Source organism: Protobothrops mucrosquamatus, unplaced genomic scaffold (genome assembly GCF_001527695.2).
Source record: "Protobothrops mucrosquamatus isolate PMUCROS unplaced genomic scaffold, P.Mucros_1.0 scaffold3389, whole genome shotgun sequence".
In the NCBI taxonomy this organism is placed as follows: Eukaryota; Metazoa; Chordata; class Lepidosauria; order Squamata; family Viperidae; genus Protobothrops; species Protobothrops mucrosquamatus.
In genome coordinates, this window is record NW_015389371.1 from 72349 (window position 1) to 93313 (window position 20965).

Sequence of the window (20965 nt, forward strand, 5' to 3'; positions counted from 1 at the left end):
TCCTTTCTTTCCTGCTTATCAAGAGATATGTTTGACTACAGGAAAATGCACACGGGTTCAGATGCAATGATCACAGCAAACTTTTCAAAATGTTTAGTATTTTTCTACCTTGCGAATAGTAGGAAATTTTCCCTCATACCGATAAAACCATCCAAAAGCTATATGTATGCAAAGGAGAACAATGAATTATAGATATTTGTATCAGCATATTACAACATATAACTCACATAAAACGATGAAAATTACAGTAATGGAAACAGAGTACATTTTTATCTTAATTTTGAAACAGCTATAAATAATAGGCGGAAGTCTCTTCTTCAGATTATGATAATTCTAGCCACTTCACTTTCACAATCACTTTGTACACAAGGAACTTTCATTTTTATTCACTTTCGTGACTATTTTGATACATGTGCTGTAATCCAAGTATCATAACGTAATTTTTTAGAAGCATAGTGCATGATACTGTCTAACTAAAAGCTTTACTAGTTATATTGATACAGAGCATTTGTTTAGAGTTGCTTTTAGCTGGTGTGCAGAGAAATTATACCTACTGGAACTTTGTTCCCAACAATATATAAAATACTAATTTTGAAAATTAAAAGAAATATGATCTTATTATGGGATGATAACCCAACATGCTTCTTTCTATCAATAGCAGGAAAAATTCAACTGTTATTTTTCCACACAAAATTGCACTGAATATTCATTTGTTTTTTTAATGGAAAAATACATGAACCTGTCATATCATTGATGATATGGAAAAGAATTACTATTTATACATAAGGTATATTAAGATTATTGGTATTTTACCAGTTTTATATCAGCTCAATACAAAAATGCTACTTTTTTCAAAATTAAAATGGTATTTATACAATATAAAGCATGGTATAATTTAGTAAGACATCTCCATGTGTTCAAATATCTTCCAACCCTTTAAAGACCACACTATAGTATATGTCTTCAGTTCTAGATGTTCAGCTTATAATTAAATTACAGTTTTATACTTGGCTAGTCACTTGGATATAAAGAAAAAAAGGCTTGGATTTATTCCTTGGATACCAGGACCAAAATCAAACTTGTTAATTAAGAAGAATATTTAATTTTTGTTTTTTCCCCAGAAATCTTTTTGATAGCACTCAAAAGCTCATTTTTAAGTAGAATTGGTTGAATAAAACCTTTCATTTTTACAAGTTCTTCCTAGCTTCTGTGGGTCTTTTCTATTATGATTTACAGTAATTGTTAAAGGAAATTAAGGAAATTAAGTAGAATCATACAGACAAAAGGCACTGTCTTATTATGTAATGACAGAAATCGCTTCATTTGTACTATTCCTTGATCCCAGCTCTGTTTTCATAACATACAAAGATCCCATGCATGGCCATTTCATGTTTTCCTCTTGGCTTGAAAAAATCATACAAAGTTATGTTGGCTAGCACAGCAAATGAATATGAATGCTTTTCTTAATGTGAGAATTACAGGAAATCCCAAAGAGTGTAGTGCACTCCAATTTTAAGAATGACTGTCAGCAAGAGGGACAGTGCAGGCAGTAAGAAAGTCAAGAGAAGTCAAGGTGCTACAGCAAACCTGTTGGCTTTCCTCCAGCTTCAATCCAGTTGTATCATTTGATGTGGACTGATCAAATGCAGTTTCCTCTACATCTACTTGAGAAACAAAGGAAGGAAGAAAGAAAGAAGAAATGACAATTCTTTGGCAGGAGGGTGGTTCTCATGAAAGAATTAAAATCAAAAAGTCTGTGAAGAAAGAAAGCACATCTAGGAATAAGATGAGTTCTGTATTCTTTCATGCTTTAGTTCTATAAACTGATGCTCTGCTCTGGGTGGCCAAGCAGTGCTCCTATAAATTGATCTGAAATACCAAAGAATAGTACAATAGCAGTTAAAATGAGTCTACTGTATGAACCCAGAAATATGGATTTCTGGAAACTATTTCCTACTGAAAAGAAAAAGGAGCACTCATTCTTCCTTCCTTCATTGTATTTTTTTGTTTTCCTCTGGGAAATCCTTCAGAATGCATAGCATTTAATCAAAGTAACAGAGAGTGAGAGAGAAGAAAAATCAATAACTGTTCTAGAGATTCACTTCCCCAGCTCCAATCTCTGGCTTCTCCCCATGCCTACGGTTTGAAAAATGCACTGTGCTGGAATTAATGAAACATATTTCTTACACATAAGAATAAAACTTCTTACTTACATCGATGTTTAGGACGAGGTGGAGAATGTACTTCTGCCACTACAGTTTTGGCAGCCTTTAGTGGCTCTTTATGACCCCAATCCTCCTCCCACTGCTTTTTGAATTTATCTTCCTCTGCCTTTATCCTAAAAAAGAGGAAAATATTGCTCCTTAGCAGGACCACCTTAGTCTATTTAATCTTAAGATTAAATATAGCCTAGACTTAGATATTAGTCAGTCTCTGGACAAGAAACCAAATGGAAGCATTCTTTGTTTTACTGTAAACTACCAGAAGATTTTACTGAGAACAGTCCCTCACTTCCATCTCAGATCCAATCTTGGTAATGTTGCTCTGCCAAAATAAATTCCCACAAATTCTCAGAAGAGGCTCTCTGCAGTGCAGAGAATGTTAGACTGCAGTGAAAATCACAATCCTGTAATTTGAGATGAAGAACAATCCCATATGTCCCTCTACAGAGCAGCTTAGGATCTATAGAAGTGGCCAAAGGTAGATATTTCCTAAGCACATTTCCTTACTCTGCCAAGATCCCAATGTGGATCCAACATACTCAGGAGACTAATTTATGAAGAGAGAAAAAATATATGTGGCTGACGTTTTCTTCCTCAAAACTAATCATTACTGTGAAATATCTGTCACAGTAATGCTGCAATTCTGCAGAGGGCATTTTTTAAATGGATTACAGTGTCTAGGAAAGAAAATTTTACCCTTCTCTTATCTCCTTCCCCTTAAACAATTCTTATAACTATCATTATACCTATTTACCCAATTTTAATCCATTTTAATTAATTTTGAAAAGCATCACTTTTTACACCATTATTACTCTGTTGGGAAATTCAACAGATTTATTATTATAATTGAGGTGGGGATCACAAGCCAGAACTGAGTTATGGATTGGAATTGTCTCTTTCCTGCTATACTGCACCATTTGAAAAGCGGTAGAGGGCATGGATGATAATCTAGTCTTTAACCAAACAGTTCTTGACCTGTCAGGAAGAGTGATTATGGGTAATTCAAACAGATAGTTCTACTGGTGGTTTGAAATGAGGCCTGATTCTTGTATATCTGTAGTTTAAGGAAAAAGTTTTAGAAGTGAACAATAAACTTGAATGATCCTAGATGCTTTTTTGTCAATCCCAAATGACAAAATATAGGCATGTGGACAACATAATACAAGAGGAAAAGGCATGCATGAAAGAATGACTTAACTGTTCAATTTCTTTACGGTATCGTTCTTCTTCCTCAGCAGCCTTCTGTGCAATCTCCATTTTCCGCCTAGAAATATATACCCCAAATAAAACTAATGAATGATACAATGTATAAAGTCACAATTTGTAGACCGCTTGTTCTACTGTTTGATGGATCATAACATTATACCCTGAAATAGATAGCTATATAAGAAATGCAACACTTATCTACCTACTAAGAAGCTTAAGCTTTATTCCTTCTTATTCTTTCTGATTAACAAAGATGAGTAACTAGTAGGATTGATAAACATTTGAACTTGGGCATTATTTACCAACATCCTTTCATGATTTGAAAGTCATTGAAGGTGAACTATGGAAGCCTAATGTTTAAGGTGGCTATTTTGAGGCTATTTCCTGGCCTTTTCAACAGGTTTGAGCATGAACAGAAGACATTTCTTCTGAGGCTGTCTCAAATTATTAAAAAATGCTCACTTTGTTTTAATGTCCCACTCAGTTGCTATTCCAGGAGTTCAATATTTAATGTACCATTTGTTAGTTCTTAGTTGTGTAATGATCTCAGTGCTTTTCTTTGTGTTAGATTAATAGGAAAGACAGAATTATTTACAAATATAATTTCAGTTTATTTCTTTATTTTTTGCAATGCATATGGTAGTAGATTCCAAAAAAGCTTTCCTGGTTTTGTCATGCTTCTCTTCAAGAGTACTTATTGATAAAAGGTGACCATGACATATATTGCATTCTGACAAATAGTGAGTTAAATTTCTGAACCGGTCAACATTTCATTTCATTAAAGGTGGATAAGCATGTAATTTAATGGCACAGAAAGAACATGTTATTGCACCATTTTGAATGCCCTATCTTCTTAAATCAGAATTCTACTTCTGCTATCAATATAATATGTTCTGAATAATGAAATGTAACTTTATTTATTGATCTTTCACTGGTTAATTCCACATTACTTTTAGGCTCTTCTGGCAGCAGCATCCATCCATTATAATGGCTATATATCAGTACAGAAGATAGAAGATTTATAATAGCTGCTGTAACTATAAGATATTATAAATCCCTAGTGTGGAAAGTCAGAAAACAGATAACATCATTCTCTTTTATTAATAATCATCCACTCTTGATTAGTATTTATAGTTTTGCCTTTTGACAAGAGTTCTTATATTCAAAATTAGGCTTCATATCTAAGAAACAGTAATGTTAAAGTAGTATCATGCTATATGCTCACTGAAAAGCTCTGAAGCTTTCAGAAAAGAAATCAAATTAACTAAATTTTGATGGTTACATGAATCAACAGTTACACATTACGGCAATTCATAAATTCATGAGACCCCCTTCTGTCCCAAACTCTTACATTTTTTCTTTTTCTTGCTGTTCTTTCAGGATTTTGTTGGTTTCCAGGGCAAGCCACTTCTGACGCATTAATTCTTGCCGCTCCATCTCACGGTTATATTCTTCCCTTTGCCTCTCTTCATCAGTCATAAACAGCTCCTTGCCCTAAATATTCATTTTAAATTCCAGTTAATCAACTTAAGTCAGTCAATCATCATAGTAATTAACTTGAATTTTGCAATATTTTCTTCAGGTAGAACCAAATGTTCTCTACAAAACTTAAAGACCAATGCTACCTTGTTTTTTCTATTTTGGGAATAAACAAACAAAATTTAAATTTGGGAATTTTGATAGAACAGAAATAATTTTAAAGAAATAGCTGTAACAAATGTAAAAAGGAAAACACTGCATGTTAGGCTGTAGTTATCTGAATTCTGTTCTTATTTTTAATGTATGCCATTTGTGCCTAGAATGACCCTATGTACTGTATTTTGGGATCTCATTTGTAGAAATTTGCCTTTGAGAACCTTGAAATCCATTTTAAATCTATTTTAGAAACATGAATATCTCATAAATTTAAACCTGTATGCCTTTTCATTTTAGCACTGTTTACTGTGGTTGATTACCTTTGAGTTATATTCTCACTTCTATTTTCTTGTAACTGTATATTTTTACACTGAAGGGTGTGAACACGGCAGCAGAGATGTTATACACAGCAGTCTCTGTGGCTGAGCAGTGATCCAAAACAAATGTGAATGTATGTCTAGAATTAGAACAGGCACAATGTTGTCTGGTTCGCTTTTATCATTTTGAAACGGATGATAAATTGTAGCAGAGTCTGTTCAATTACATCAAGCATTCTCCTTGCATTGCATTGCATTGTCCCTAGACTGAGTTTCTGCTACAATTTATCATGTTTCAAAATGGTAAAAGCACACCAAACAACAGTGTGCCTATCATAATTCTAGAAATGCATAACAAAATAAAATCAGCAAAGAAAATAATATTGAATTGGCAAAGATGATTGAAGGTAATATTATGATGTTTATAGCTTAGCCAGTCTATAATCCTATATCAATTTAGCCTTCCTATAAGCCTCCTTACATTTAATAAGACTTACTTTTAAGTAGATACATACACATTTGTAATGTTAAATTACTTAAGCCAAGGTAAAATCATCTTGGATTTTAACTATATGAACTTGGAAGTTAGGGAGTATCTTCCATCCATTTTCTGCTTTGGAGGATCCCAGGATATGTGTTTTGTGTGTGTTTCATTTCTTACTGTGTAGACAGCAGCCTTTTGACTTTTCACAAGTCTTTTGTTGATTGCTGCGACATTAATACTTACAGCTCCAGTTACAACAGTGATTGTCAGGGTTTGACTGCTTTTCAACACTTTCACAGCCTGGGAGGGGGGGAAGGAAGGCGATGACAGAAAAATCAAACTGTAAAATCTAAATATTGTAAAAGTGCATAGTTTCTACAGGACTAACAATGCAGTTAGAATAGCTTTTTATTCTTCTCAGTATAGTATTTTTTCAGTTATTATTCTAGAAAATAGCAGAACCTAATTCTAATTCCAGTCATTTGTCATAAATTGAACATTTTTTTTCAAGCAACAATTTTTCAAACAACTACTTTAGGAACTTCTAACAAAAAATAAAATTTTGTTATTTTTAACCACCTAGAGATGGTTTTTCAGTTTGGAAATGAGGATCAAGTTTTATGCAATTTTGTGCAGAATATAAAGAGAGTAATTCCCAAGTAAATATGTTAGGATTGCAAGTGTGTAGAACTTTTGACAAAGCTGACATGTCTTTTTTAAAAAATAAAATAAATTAAAATCAATTTCTCTAGTTCAAAATTTTTAGCTACTTTTTATCAGATAAAATTCTAAATGATAGCTATAGTGATATGGCAATCAATGGGCTTGAATCAATCATTTGTATATATAAATATTATTCAAAAGAACATTTAATAATTTATTTATATGTCACCCGACTCCCAGTTACCCTGAACAGTTTACAATGGTTAAAACATTTTAAAAACAAAGAACAATATAGAAATATCAGGCTCAGAAATGATACAGAGAAATCAACTGAGTTCAACCCTTTACTTGCTTGCAGCTAAGCGACAGAATCTTGCCAAACTAAAGTTATAACCTTCTAATCTACTAGACATATTAATCTAGCTAAGAAATACTAAGTATGGCTATCGTAAACCTCTTCCCACTCTTTCTCCAGCTCGGGACTGTGCATTCTCTTAATCTGGGCCTCACTCTGGGAACCTTCTGCATTACAAAAACTCTCCCCCATTGTTCCTGTAGGTGCATGTTCCATTACACATAAAATAGCCCAAGATCAAGGGACATCAAAGTCAGAGGGCAACAGAAACAAACATCACCTCCAAAGGCCTGAGTGAAGGTCTTTTAGGCACTTTGAAATCCTATTGGGTGGAAGCTGCTTGAATGTGAGGGAATTACATGCCCCCAGAAGGCAGCTACTGCTACAGAGAAGGTGAGCTTACAGAGTCCTGATAGCTGCCAGATTTAAATGGTTAGGCAAATACAATGGGAAACAAGAACAGTTCCTCAAGTAACCAGGTCCTATGCCATGTAGGGTCACTTGGGTTTTAATTACCTCCTTATGATCCACATTTGAGAAGTCCGTACCATTTACTTCAACAATCTGATCACCAACCTAAAAAACAATCAACAAAAGTGCTGAATATTTTTTGTACTCTTCTAAGTATAGTAAATGGTGATCCATTCCTTGCTTTGGAAAACTCTTGAAATAAGACAGATCCTTAAAGCTGTACTCTTCACTGTCCTTTCTCCCATTAAAACAAATATGTGCATGCGCGGATGCACATACCCACATAGTTTTCATGCAGGAAGGTTAATACTGGAACAGTCAGCTTCCCATGAGCTACCTAATTTATCTTTGATTATCTTATTCAGTATCACAGTTCAGTATTTAAGAGATGAACACGGCAGAATTTTCTGTTCAATGAAATCTGATAATAGATCTCCTTACTTTCAAATTGTGGTGTTGGAGAAAACTCTTGAGAGTCCCTTGGACTGCACAGAGATCAAATCAGTCAATCCTAATCAATCCTGACTGTCCTTTGGAAGGACAGACACTGAAGCTGAAGCTCAAATACTTTGGCCACCAAACGAGAGCAGAGGATTCACTGGAAAAGACCCTGATGTTGAAAAAGACTGAAGGCAAAAGGACAAGGGGACAACAGAGGATGAGGTGGTTAGTATCAGTGACACACTGAATATGAATTTGGGCAAATTCTGGAAGATAGTGGAAAACAGGTGGCCTGGCATGCTATGGTCCATATTGTTCAGACTTAGCGACTGGACAACAACAACAACAAAACAGATTTCCTCCTTTGAGCTTGGAAAAATGTGATTTCCTGCATTTGCTTGCATTGGGAAATGGGGGGGGGGAATTTGAGACCTTTTCCTCCTCCTTTCTCTTCTTCTCCCGAGTTGTTTGCAGTTTGTCTGCAGAGCATTAGAAACTTGAAAGTTCTGAAATCATACAGCTCCAGGAAAGGTAACTGAATTACTTGATCTAAGCCATGAGATTAGATCATTTCAGAGCAACAAGATAGATGTATAAATTGTCAGAATTTTTTAAAGCTGCTCATTGTTTTACTTTAATTTCTGGGACACGTGACTGAATCCTCCTCTACCCTTGTTTATTTAATTAATTGATAATCTGTATTTACGCTAACAAATAACCCTCAACATGACCAACAATAATAATATAAAATATATTACATTCACCTGCAGGTTAAAAATCAATTTCCACAAACCAAACTTTTTATGATTAGAGAATAACCGTTAGAAATGCTTCCAAATTAAACATTTCCACACAATTAGATTTTTTTATAGTTTATATTTACCTCCAACCCCACTTCAGCAGACAAAGAATTTGGTTTAACATTGCTTATGAAAATGCCAGGCTTTTGTGTAGGACCACTGGAAATACTGGAACAAAACATGAAAGAAATAAAATTACTAATTAATGGAAATCATATCAAGAATAGATTAATCACATTCCCCTCTCCCCATTCTTTATATATACCAAATTTAATCTGGTAGGTTGGGGATTTTTCTGAGCAAGGATAAGAAAGCAAAACAAGGTTTATTACAATAAAATGAACTTTTATTACAATGATATTTGTATGTTAAACAAGGACTACATCACACAAATAGTTTGGATCTATGAAAAGGACAAATACATTTAGTGAAGAGAGTTAAAGTGTTCTAATCCAGATGAAAAGAAAACTACTTTTACAATCAAGTGACTCTTTTAACTCTTTTTAAGTCACATATCAGCAATTAATAAAAATGTCCACAATGATTCACATGGGTCAAAGGCCAAAGAACTGAGATGCCAATCCAGAAGGCAAACATGATATTTGTAGTTTATCTCTGCTCTGGGGCTTAATAATTTGTACTAGCATTTTGAACAATAAAAATGCCAAAATTATACTTAATACTTAATCATCCTTTTAATACTTAATGATTTACAGTATATGTGAAAGCAAATGTTTAACAGGGCTGTGCAGCACTTCATAGTCTGATCCCAAAAAATGTTTTGAAGTACTAGACCAGGGTGTCAAACTGCTGGCTCGCAGGCCGGTTGCATCATGCAGAGGCCATGCCCACACCAGCTCCAGCAATGCAAAAAAAGTTGTGATACGTCGCGACACGTCACGTGACGTGGTGAGTTTGACACCCATGTACTAGACCAGAGGTCCCCAACCTTTTGGGCACCAGGGACCGGTTCCGTGGAGAGAGGTTTTTCCGTGGACCAGAGGGGGGGTGTTTTTGTGTGCTGCCTGCATCCCGCAGATGGGGCTTTGTTTGTTTGTGCGGCCCGGTTGTTGGTATGCTGCGGCCCGGTACCGGTCCATGAACCATGGGTTGGGGACCCCTGTACTAGACTATGAACCCAGAAACCTCCTGTAACTCTCTGCTTCTTTTCACAGAGCCACTTCAAAGCATCTTTTTGGAATCAAATCCAAAGCTCTGCACAACTATCAAGTTTAATTGAAATTAATTGAAATTAAAGGCTCATTCCCACTAACTACATTTTCTTGGAGAAACAAGTAACAAGAAAACACTGTAGCTCACCTGCAACCCATGCCCTTTGTACCAATTAGGCTAATGAAAACTTTCTTTTCTTTATGATGTTTTCCTCCAGATGACGCAAGACCTGCAACGCTGTTTTGGCCATCCTAGGATAAGAGGAGAACAGGCTTTCTGAAACTGCAATATATTGGCTGCTATTAATTAAATAGAGAAGTTATCCCACGGCCTTCCTCTCCCAATTCAAATGGAATCTAAGTCTGCAGTCTAAGATGAAACACAAGATCTAGTAGTTGATCTGCTTGCACATATTGGAAAAATTAGGCCTGAGATTAGGAGAATGGGGCAGTTGTCTAAGAAGATAGCACAGGGAGGCAGCAATAACAACTCTATATCTGTTCACCTCTCCTGGAGAACCGATAACGTGCTCCAGATAATCTTCTTTGTATTAGAAGGGGAAGTTCCTATCCCATCTTCTGCCCTGAATCTAGATTCAGCTGCAGCCAAATTGATATGAGGGGCAGATTATTTTACCTCAGTCATCAAAATACCTTAAATCGAGCATATATATATATTTTGCATTATCTCATATGCTAAATAAATTCAAATCCTAAAGCACCTCTCTTAATGGAACTGAATTAAGCATTTATAAAATGGAGAAATCAGAAGATTTGGGAGGATCTCTTTTTTTTTTAAAAAAAAAAAAAGAGAAAACAATAGGGGGAAAACTATTAAAAAAAAAAACCTCTAGGGAGAGCTGAGACTACTCTCAGGGAGGATGGAATGCTACCTGGGATGGGGCTGGGGGGTATGGGAAAAAAACACAACTATGAATGGAATTTGCAATGGAGTAAGTGGAGTAAAGAAAAGCTGATTAAGGCCATTCAGCAGAGCATAATTTGCTGAAGCTCCCATATATTACATCAACAACAATATGATGTGACATGAGGTTCCTCAGATTTGCATGGTTGTTTCTCATTCAATGCCATTATAAGCTATCAAATTAATTCTACAGTCTTAAGCTTTCTAAATCTCAATAGTGGCTAGGTTAAGCATTTTGGAAGCATCTTCGAAAACAAAACAAAACACAAGTTAATACATATTGCCATAGGTATAATTGCTTCCACAAAAATGATATAATTATTATTTGATATAACCTGTAAACGTGAATGTTGAATACTCTAAACCGGGGGTTCCCAACCCCCAGTCCGTGGACCAGCACTGGGCCGTGGCATGCCAGCAACCGGGTCGCACAAACAAGTGGAGCCCCATCCGCGGGATGCAGGCAGCACATGAAACCATGTCCCCTCTGGTCCACAGAAAAATCTTTCTCCATAGAACCAGTCCATGGTGCCCAAAAGGTTGGGGGCTTCGGCTCTAAACTGCTTTATTCTGTTCCATCCTATCACTTTAACTGTGTTATCAATCCTCTGAGAAATAGTCAGCTTTGCAAGCCCACTGCCAATCTCAGTTCTCATCAGGTTATGTTTGTGGGAAGGATGAATTTTAAGGGTTTCTACTGCCCAATCTTCATTTTAGTGTGCAATTTAGCTTATAAAGCTGAATTTAGCAGAGGTTTCTTTCTTTCTCTCCTTCTCTCTATTATACAATGTTTATCGCATGTTATTCTCAGAACACATTACAGTGAGAGAGACTGGTTGGTCAAAAATTACTTTAAAGCCACATCTTCCCATTCAGACTTTTAGCCATTATATCCAATTTGCTTTTCAAAAGACCATTTAATTTTGGGAGGCTATTTAGCAAGCATTTTCTTCAGCCAGTTCCAAGTTCTCCAACCTGGGCACCCTTCAGATATTTGACCTTTAAGTCATATAGAGGTTGAAGTCCACATACTTGGATGGCATCCAGATTTGAATGGCTACAACAGACTAGGCAACAAACTAGTCACTTAGCAACAGACAGGCTATCTTTACAGCTTTCATCCCAATTAGTTATTCTTGTAATACCCTCATGGTTTTAAAACATCAAGGGATAGTTACAGAATTTTCATTGCCCCTCCTAGTATTTTAACCATGTAGACTTCCATATGGGGGAAGGCACTGTCTATTTTTATGAACCTGTTAAGGGTAACATCAAAAAGGTAAGCTGTCACTCAGTAAAAATATAGGTATCTATCTGCCTCATCCCAAATAACCCAGCAGTTTCCAGGCACTTTTGAGATCAACTTTAATCAGTCCCAATCAGTGAGTCCAGTGACAAGGAACATGAGTGCAGAGCATCTGTAATGAGGACAGATCTTTTAAAAAGAATTTTAAGACCACAAGATGTAATTTGTGATAGCTGAAGGGGCACCTTACCCCAGGGTCAGATACAAACTGATCTACATACTGCCACTTGAGAGGCTCATCTGGGGAACTAAAAGAAAAGATATGCAGAGGAAAAAGATATGAGACTGATATGTATCAAAAACAAATCAATGCCTACTAGGTAACTTACTACTTATCTCTGATATCTGTACTACAACATGTATAAAGCTATGCAGTTTTTAGTTTTTTGTAGGTAAACATTTTTTTAACAAACTGAAAAATACAACTGAAAATTACTACAGAATGTATGATCTATACCAGGAATGTCAAACTCGCAACGTCACGTGACGTGTCGCGATGTATCGCAACTTTTTTCCATTGCCGGCAATGGGGTGGGTGCAGTTTCGCCACGACGCATCCGGCCCGCGTGCCAGCAGTTTGACACCCCTGATCTATACTGTACACAAAAGATATGTTTTCATAAAAAAGCTTTACCTTTTGACAGGTATCATCCCAACATCTGCAATGAAATAATATTTAAAGGTGATTAACAAAATGTTCAGATTTATCTTATCTAATTCACATAAAATTATGGCGAGTATTTCACATATCAGTTTGATCTAGTGGTTAAGGCACCAGGCTAGAAACCAGGAGACTATGAGTTCTAGTTCTGCGCTAGCCATGAAATCTGGCTAGCTGACTCTCCCTCAGCCCAATCCACCTCACAGGGTTGTTGTGGGGAAAAATAGGAGGAAGAATGTGTATTAGGTATGTTTGGTGCTTTCAGTTATCTATAAAGTAATAAAGGTGGGATAAAAGATCTCAAAGCAATGGTGTACTTACGTCGCACTTTTATAGATACTGTTTTCTTTGTGCGTATAAGATTGATGACTTCTTCATGAGTGCATGAAGAAATGGAGTAACCATTTATTCGAACGATCTCATCTCCAACCTTAAATAAAAAGCAACCAACCAATCAAAACCCAATCGCATATTTCAGCAGAAATATACAGTTGCAAATCAACACTGGAAAGAAGTTGCTTCTGGTAGAGAGGGAGACACTTTCCTTTATGAAATGGATAGAATGCATAAGAAAAAAATGGCAAGCCGCATAAAGTCCCTTAAACATTTCGTACCTGACTATGTTTGCTGAGGAATAAATAACTGGCTCTACAAGCCTAACCTTTATTCAATTTCTTTACAGTACATTGGCTGGATCCTGGATGTAAATGGATTTTTCAGAACATAAAATGGCTGTCACAGAAGGGCCTACTTTTCTCAATATGTCTGCCATGGTGCTTGTGCCTTATAAGTTATCTAACTTTTTATTACTTTTGTTACCATACAAAACATGAAGGCAACATGAAGATTAGAGTCAGGGAAGAAATTCCTAATCCTTGGAAAAAGTGAACACTATCAATTAGATACTATTACTGGTAACTCAATTATGATTTTACAAAATCTAAAAGGTGCTGTTACTGACAGATGTTGCTGGTGAAATGATATCTACCAGGTCATAAATGAATGTGACTGAATGAATAAAGTTGGTAAATACATTTATTTACTAACACACACTGAGCTGAGCTTACTCATGGACAATTCCATAGGAAGGTACTAATTCCATCTTATCTCTTCCAGCTCCTCTTCTCCCACCACCATACCACTAGCCAAATTTATTCAGAAGAATACTATGGGTGATAGACCAAGGATTGTAAGTATAAATCAATGAAAGTCATCAATCCCACTTTTCTATGTACTGACTGCATCAAATGGCTTCCATAAATGGAAGATGTTCTTCTATTGCAGAAGGATAACTCTAGAACCCTGCCACAAGGTCATAAATTTAATTATAATATAAGTTTAACCCTAACTCTAACTCTAACCATTTTTTTCTGAAGCAGTAATATTTTTCTAGGAAAAAAAACATTGTCTTTCTCTAGAAAATGGTGAACAGTCCTCTCAACACAGCATTTCCAAGAAAAGTGGACCCTACTGCATGGAGACAATCTACAACTGCACAACCCATCCCTTTACGTTAATGAATAACTACATAATAGTCACAGATTGCAAGGTAGCATGTATGATCCAGTGATTTCCGGCTGCTGGGGAAAAGCTTCTGAAGAGTGGACCTTTGCCTTGGCATTCCATGCAGTAAAAAGTTGGGACCTCTTCTCCCATACATTAGTTGGGATCTCTTCTCCCATACGTTGATACAATGAATTTGCAATGAATACAACTATAAAAACTTTTCATTATTTTGGGCAGCACATGGAACTTCACATGAAAGCTGTGATGCAGCTGACTTAGGAACGTGAATTATACAGAGTAATTTTTGAAAATTATCCTGATATATGTAATGTAACTATTTCCTCTGCCTCTGCAAATATCATTTCTCCATGCCCACTTTTATCTGAGGAAACAATTATTAGTCCCTTTTAATTTATTTGTTCCTCTTCCCTCTTATATGACTTTCTTATCACCCTTAGTCTTACTATAGCCATTTTTTTCTACCAATGAGGCTGAAAACCAGTAATTTTCAAAGCTCGAAACCTACCTCACAAGGATTGCAATAGTTTTGCATCAGAACTAGCATACATATTATTTAGAGTTGCTTATTTATAAAACCCTGACATGCTTGTGCTTGGAAATAAACTGAAACACAAGTAATTGTGCAAATATCAATAAAATTGGGGAAGGTTACAAAGTGCAAAAGGAAATGAGAAAAAAGGAGATCATCGGTAGAAAATCCCTATAGGTTTTACAAATTCGACATTTGATTTAGTCTTATTTCATAGCTTGGCAAATGCACTATTGTATAATAGGTCTTCTCTTACTATATATTCTCTCAGGCATGACTCTGTTACAGTTATGCAACTGATAATTTGGAAGACTTTTCTTCTTGTTGATTACTTATTTATTCATGTTATACAGTTATTTAAGCCCAAAGGGATCTGCTAGAATGAATTAGATAGCAACTATGAAGGGCATAGAATGTTTTAGTTTAGATTCAAAGCATTATTTGTGGACCAGGCTGAAATAATGGAATGAACAATTGGCTCCATAAACGTTACAATGATATGATTGCTCCATCTACTGGGCAAAATCCTTCTAAGCTCCCACTCCACACTTCGACAACTCTTTTTCATGGCTATAAGCCTCTTCCCCCTACCCCCATCCCCTCTTCTTTTAAGCACAAATCTCTAATAGGGAAATGTGAGGCTGTTATTAATTAATTAGTTTTAAACAGAATTGTAAGCTGCCCAAATTCACTTGGATTAATTCAGATTCAACTGAATTAATAAATAAATAAATAAGACAATGATGTAAGGCAGAGCACAACAAAGACTGTACTAGCAATAGCAATAACATTTAGATTTATATACTGCTTCATAGTACTTTACAGCCATCTCTAAGCAATTTACAGAATCAGCATATTGCCCCCAACAATTTGGGTCCTCATTTTATTGACCTTGGAAGGATGGAAGGCTGAGTCAACCTTGAGCCAGTCAGAATTGAACTACCGGCTGTGGACAGAATTAGCCTGCAATACTGCATTCTAACTACTGTGCCACCACAGCTTTTCCCTGAAGATCCTTGGCCATTCCTGACATTCCCCCAATGTGCCTTCAAAGCAGTCTGCTTCCCCTAAAGCAATGGTTAGCGACAATACGTAGAGCTTTCTATCTTTATCCATGGAGAACTGCAATTGTCAGTCACTATTAGCCAGAAAGTAATAATTAATTTCTATTTAGAATTTATCAAATACTTCCAAAATATAATGCAATGCTCCCTGTATCTTTGGGGTGATGGCAACTTTATAGGTCATCTGTTGAACAATACTGCTGGTGAGAAGAAAAATGAGAGCATCATATTGCTTCTATTTATTAGTAAAAGTACAAAATATTTTTGAATTGTACACAGGAAACAGAATGCTCTCTAAAGTAGTCACAATTTAAAAGATAAACAAATCAACTTGCCATTCTTCAGACCTCAGACTTATTCCTATAGTGAAATTCAACCTGCAGCTTCTTTAGTTTTGAATCTTCATTCCATAAATGTATTCCCCTGAACTACAGCAAGAATTCCTGCTGAATTCTCACTTCCACCATGAGCAAAGAAATAGGATGGTACTTCCCATATTAATGAGGGAACTGCCAGCAGAACTGGGTCAGCCTTAATCCTATTCCTATGTAGAGTATTTATCCAAACTGAACCTTCTTATAAGATTTGAACAACCAATAGATTGGTTGTTAATTAATTGTACTCCCTCATTTAAAAATTTGGAAATGATAAATATTAAATGTTTAATTTAAATATCAACGCAAAATTAAAGCTGGGAAAATTCATAAGGTTATTGATGGTCCAAAAGATGGAATGTTAAAATAAATAAGACATATAAAAGTATTGATAAATGTAAGAAAGCTATTAAGTAGCTGATGGATAGAATAAGACGTATACTAATTTAAACAAGAGACAGTATGTATTAAGGGAAAAAAGAGAGGAAATATTGGCTGTAATAGTTGGAGACTTGTATTAATAATACTTGCATGTAATGGAATTATTGTAACTCAGATACCACGTTGCTTTTCAAAAATATAATTGTAACATTGGAAAATTAATAAAAAGTTTAAAAAATAATAATTTTGCTCCCATATTCGCAGAAACATTTGACTTTCCATGGCTGATCTTAAAAAAAGCTAATGTTCTTCACAATTAGTACTTGGATAGAAAACCACTAGAGAATCCCAAATTTGCAGAAATAGAAAACAGCAAACTTTCCCACATTGTCCATATTGGCATTAAGAGTTAAGTTTTTCTTGAAGGAGTCCTCATCTTTTTATACCTTTCACAGCATAGCACAATAGTTTTTAAGTTTGTAAAATATTAATCACAAATATTCTAATATTTTCTAGAATGCCATTGCACGTGGTGCAGCAGTGGTTAGAATGCAACACTGCAGGCTAATTCTGCTGACTGTCGGCTGTTAGAAGTTTGGCAGTTCAATTCTCACCGGGTCACTGTTGAATCAGCCTTCCATCCTTCCAAGGTCAGTGAAATGAGGACCCAGATTGTTGGGGGCAATGTGGTGACTCTGTAAATTGCTTAGAGAGGGCTCTAAAGCATTGTGACCATGTACATAAGTCTAAGTGCTAATGCTATTGCTATCATTACCATGAAAGAAACAATGAACAACCTTAGTTCTCAGGTGTTTTAGAATGAAGGGAATTATTAAAGTAGAACATGCCTTCTTTATGTACAAAATTCTATGTCCAAGGAAATACTTTTAGGAAATATTTTATGTCTTGCATTTTCAGCATGTATTAATACTTGTGTTATTGCTGAAGAACTATGGAGCTAAAAGACAAGTATCAAACAGAAAACGCTTTGTTTTCACTTTTGCAAACAGTCCCTTTACTAGCTGGACTATAGGAAGCAGAACTGTGGTGGTTTCAAATTTTCTATTTTCTCATTTTGCTGTACTTCTATTATCCATAATAACATCCCGCTCCTTTTAGCCCACAAAATCCTCAGAGATATTTGTATCCGGGAAGAATAGCTAGAAGAATTTTTGAAAAGGTAAATTGCATGAAAAGGCTAAACACTATCTATTCAGGAAAAAAATGAAGAAATCACAGGAAAATAGGTCAGAGCTAGAAATGTTTCTCAGTTACAGATACATATGAGGGTAGTTTTAGTGGTATAGAATACTTTTAATTTCTCATAGATGAATCAAAATGATATGGAAAAAAGGAGAAGAAACTGATATCTTCTATTCATTACTTTTCTCAGACCACATTTTTTCCAGCTTAGAAAATGTGTGGAGATTTAATGAAATAATGCAGATGGATGAAATTTCAGAAGCATTTGGCATTATCATGAGACAGCAATTTAGGACAATGGACCGCCTGTCAACTTCTCTTATTTACTTGTTTTCAGAAAGTTTCAGAGAGTGTCCCTCAGAGATTATTACGAACACAGTTTATGTTAATACTTAACATCACGTATCAACAGAGTATAAGGTCAGCAGCTACGTTTGCTGCAGATTCCTAACAGCTTTTTAGAAATTTTTGATTATAATACAAGGAAAAATTAATATTTGTTAACATGCTTTCTATTTAAACATGGACTTGTTCTTTTTGTGTGTTTTTTTTTTGTCTTTTCTTGAGTTAGCTTATGAGTTAATATATAATACTCAGGGTTTTCTAAACCATTTATAACATAAATGTGCATACATTTATAAGCCATTGCTTTCATATTATAAACAACACTTGGGTATGCTTCTCCTTCCCTCTTTGTGTAATAGAAAGTCAAATTATTTCCCAGCATATATAGAAGATATTCAAGGAGATATAAAGTTGCAAGTATAAATGGTAACTTTAGTATCTGCCAGCTTGACATGATTAACATAACCAAAGGCTGTTTTATAATCATTGATATACATATTGACTTCTTTTTGTTACTGTTTGGCTTTCTCAATTATTTAGCACTAGCAATATTGTGTCTTGTTCCTCGGCCTTTATTAGGGGCTCTAATCTTAGATAACCATTAATCTTATTTTGCTAGCATGTGAAATTAAAGATATTGTATGATAGTAGTACCCAATTTAAGTATCCATTCTTTTTTATTGGTATGTAGAGTGATCTCTTCCAATTTGTTGGCCACTGTGTCATTCTCCAGATTTTCTGGCCCAGTTTGATTACAATCTTTACAATTTTTTCTTGTGATAAGGATTTTTTCTTCCTAAAATGCATTTTGGTTATGGTACTTGCAAGACTTTTAGCTATATACATTTTTTTCCTCACCTGAAGTCCAACATTGTCTGCTTGTCCTCCTTTTATTAGCTGTGAAATAAACAGGCCACAAGCAAATTCAGCACCTCCTCGCACACTAATTCCAAGACCTTCAGGATGCAGACGATCCAATCTCACTTCCTTCAGTTTCCTGTAAAAGTCGTAATAACAAACTGGCAACTCAAATAATTTACAGTTGCAACATAAAAGTTCCTATAAATCAATCACATCTATCTTTTCTTTGTAATTAGTTTCTATGCTTTCAAAGAGTATGGGATATATGAGTCAAATTTCATTACTCAGGCTTTCAATTTATTTTATTTTAGTATTTTTGGGGATTTCTATGCTAGTCCAATCTGATTAATTTGTGGTACGGATACAGAAAGAGTTATCAACAACTGTTTCAGCTCTTGTGCTGCTAGAGAAATTTTTTTATTTAGCATACATGTATATTGCAAAATATACTTTCTTCTTCATGTTCATTAACCTTTGGCCATTGATTTCATTATTGGATCATATGTAAAAAGCACACATTTCCCAATGTGGTCTAGTCATTGCTCTTCACCAGCTCTCTAAAGACAAAACACATTTCATTTAACTGGATTTTTCTAAGGGAAGGGGAATAGATTTGAAGGAGGAAAATTCCTTGGTTGAGTTGTTAATGCGTTTTTATAATAATAATGATAAAGTTGGAAGGGACCTTGGAGGTCATCTAGTCCAACCCCCTGCTCAGGCAGGAAACCCTATACCATTTCGGACAAATGGCTGTCCAGTCTCTTCTTAAAAACTTCCAGTGTTGGAGCATTCACCGCTTCTGGAGGTAGGTTGTTCCACTGGTTAATTTTATTAACAATCAGGAAATTTCTCCTTGGTTCCAGCTTGCTTCTCTCCTTGATTAGTTTCCATCCATTGCTTCTTGTCCTACCTTTAGGTGCTTTGGAGAATAGCTTGACTCCCTCTTCTTTGTGGCAGCCCCTGAGATATTGGAACACTGCTATCATGTCCCCCCCTCGTCCTTCTCTTCATTAAACTAGACATACCCAATTCCAGCAGCCGTTCCTTATATGTTTTAGCCTCCAGTCCCCTAATCATCTTATTTTTCCATAATAGGAGCTTAGTGATAAGAATTTCAGCCTCAGTATGGATGTTGGTACATTTTAACCTGATGATGTTTTGCAATTTTTTGTGAAGTAAATAGTTAGCACTGGGAAGAGGAAGCTGGATCTGTCACATTTTATGATCAGGAAAAGAGAAAAAGGAAAGGTCCTCTCAGTGATTCTATACTTCATAAATAATTAGTTATTTATAAAAATAACTAATAAAAATAATTAGTTATTTGAAAATAACCAATATAAAAATAATAATGAAATAACTAATAACTAAAATAAAAACTAATTCATTATTTGAAAAATGTGCTTTGATATTAAATGAAGTTATGCAGAACACTGTTGAGAATGACCATATATACAGTATGCTCTGAGTTTTTATATAATAATTAGCTTTCATAAGATTTTCCCCCACATACCAAGATATTGTTCAAACTTACCTTGTTCGTTTAGGTGTCAACTGATCATATTCCACTTGGTGTTTTAATGGGATAAGAGGACAAATGGCCTCAAACAATGGTAGTCGACTTGGTTCATTGATTACGTACTTCAGATCACCAACCAACACTGGAAGATTCATCGATCTACAGAATTTGGGAAAGTTGTGTTAGTCTGTTGTAATAAAGAGCTTCCCCTATGGACTTACAACAAATGATAAAATGTCAAAGCAGGTTATTACTTCTTCTAATAACATTTGATACTTGGAAAAAGGGCTGCCAGTCTCCTCCTGATCTTTGGATCATCAGAATGAAATTGTGGAAAGTCTGCAAGACTAGTAGAGTATAGAGAAGTACTATGAATGACATTGGTGTAAAATTTAATTACTGTGTATATCTGTTTCCATATTTCATGCCTTTTGCTTAGTAGTTAGTACTTCTTACTCCTTTTCTGCACCTTGCACAACTGCTTACTCAAAGAGAAATTTATTTATT

The 20965-nt window shown here is 35.3% G+C and overlaps 1 protein-coding gene across 1 annotated transcript in view; it reads right to left on the reverse strand.

The window, feature by feature from the left end:
• Positions 1-20965, reverse strand: part of USH1C (USH1 protein network component harmonin) — a 45831-nt gene that overhangs the window by 22902 nt on the left and 1964 nt on the right. Inside the window, exons 2-14 of the mRNA XM_015826935.1 lie at positions 20474-20617; positions 18940-19078; positions 12980-13088; positions 12632-12656; positions 12188-12245; positions 9915-10018; positions 8678-8762; positions 7399-7458; positions 6108-6164; positions 4780-4922; positions 3421-3486; positions 2214-2338; positions 1588-1664 (exon numbers count right to left, since the gene is read on the reverse strand). Coding sequence (XP_015682421.1) covers positions 1588-1664; positions 2214-2338; positions 3421-3486; positions 4780-4922; positions 6108-6164; positions 7399-7458; positions 8678-8762; positions 9915-10018; positions 12188-12245; positions 12632-12656; positions 12980-13088; positions 18940-19078; positions 20474-20617 — 1192 coding nt within the window. The remainder of the gene's footprint in view (positions 1-1587; positions 1665-2213; positions 2339-3420; positions 3487-4779; positions 4923-6107; positions 6165-7398; positions 7459-8677; positions 8763-9914; positions 10019-12187; positions 12246-12631; positions 12657-12979; positions 13089-18939; positions 19079-20473; positions 20618-20965) is intronic.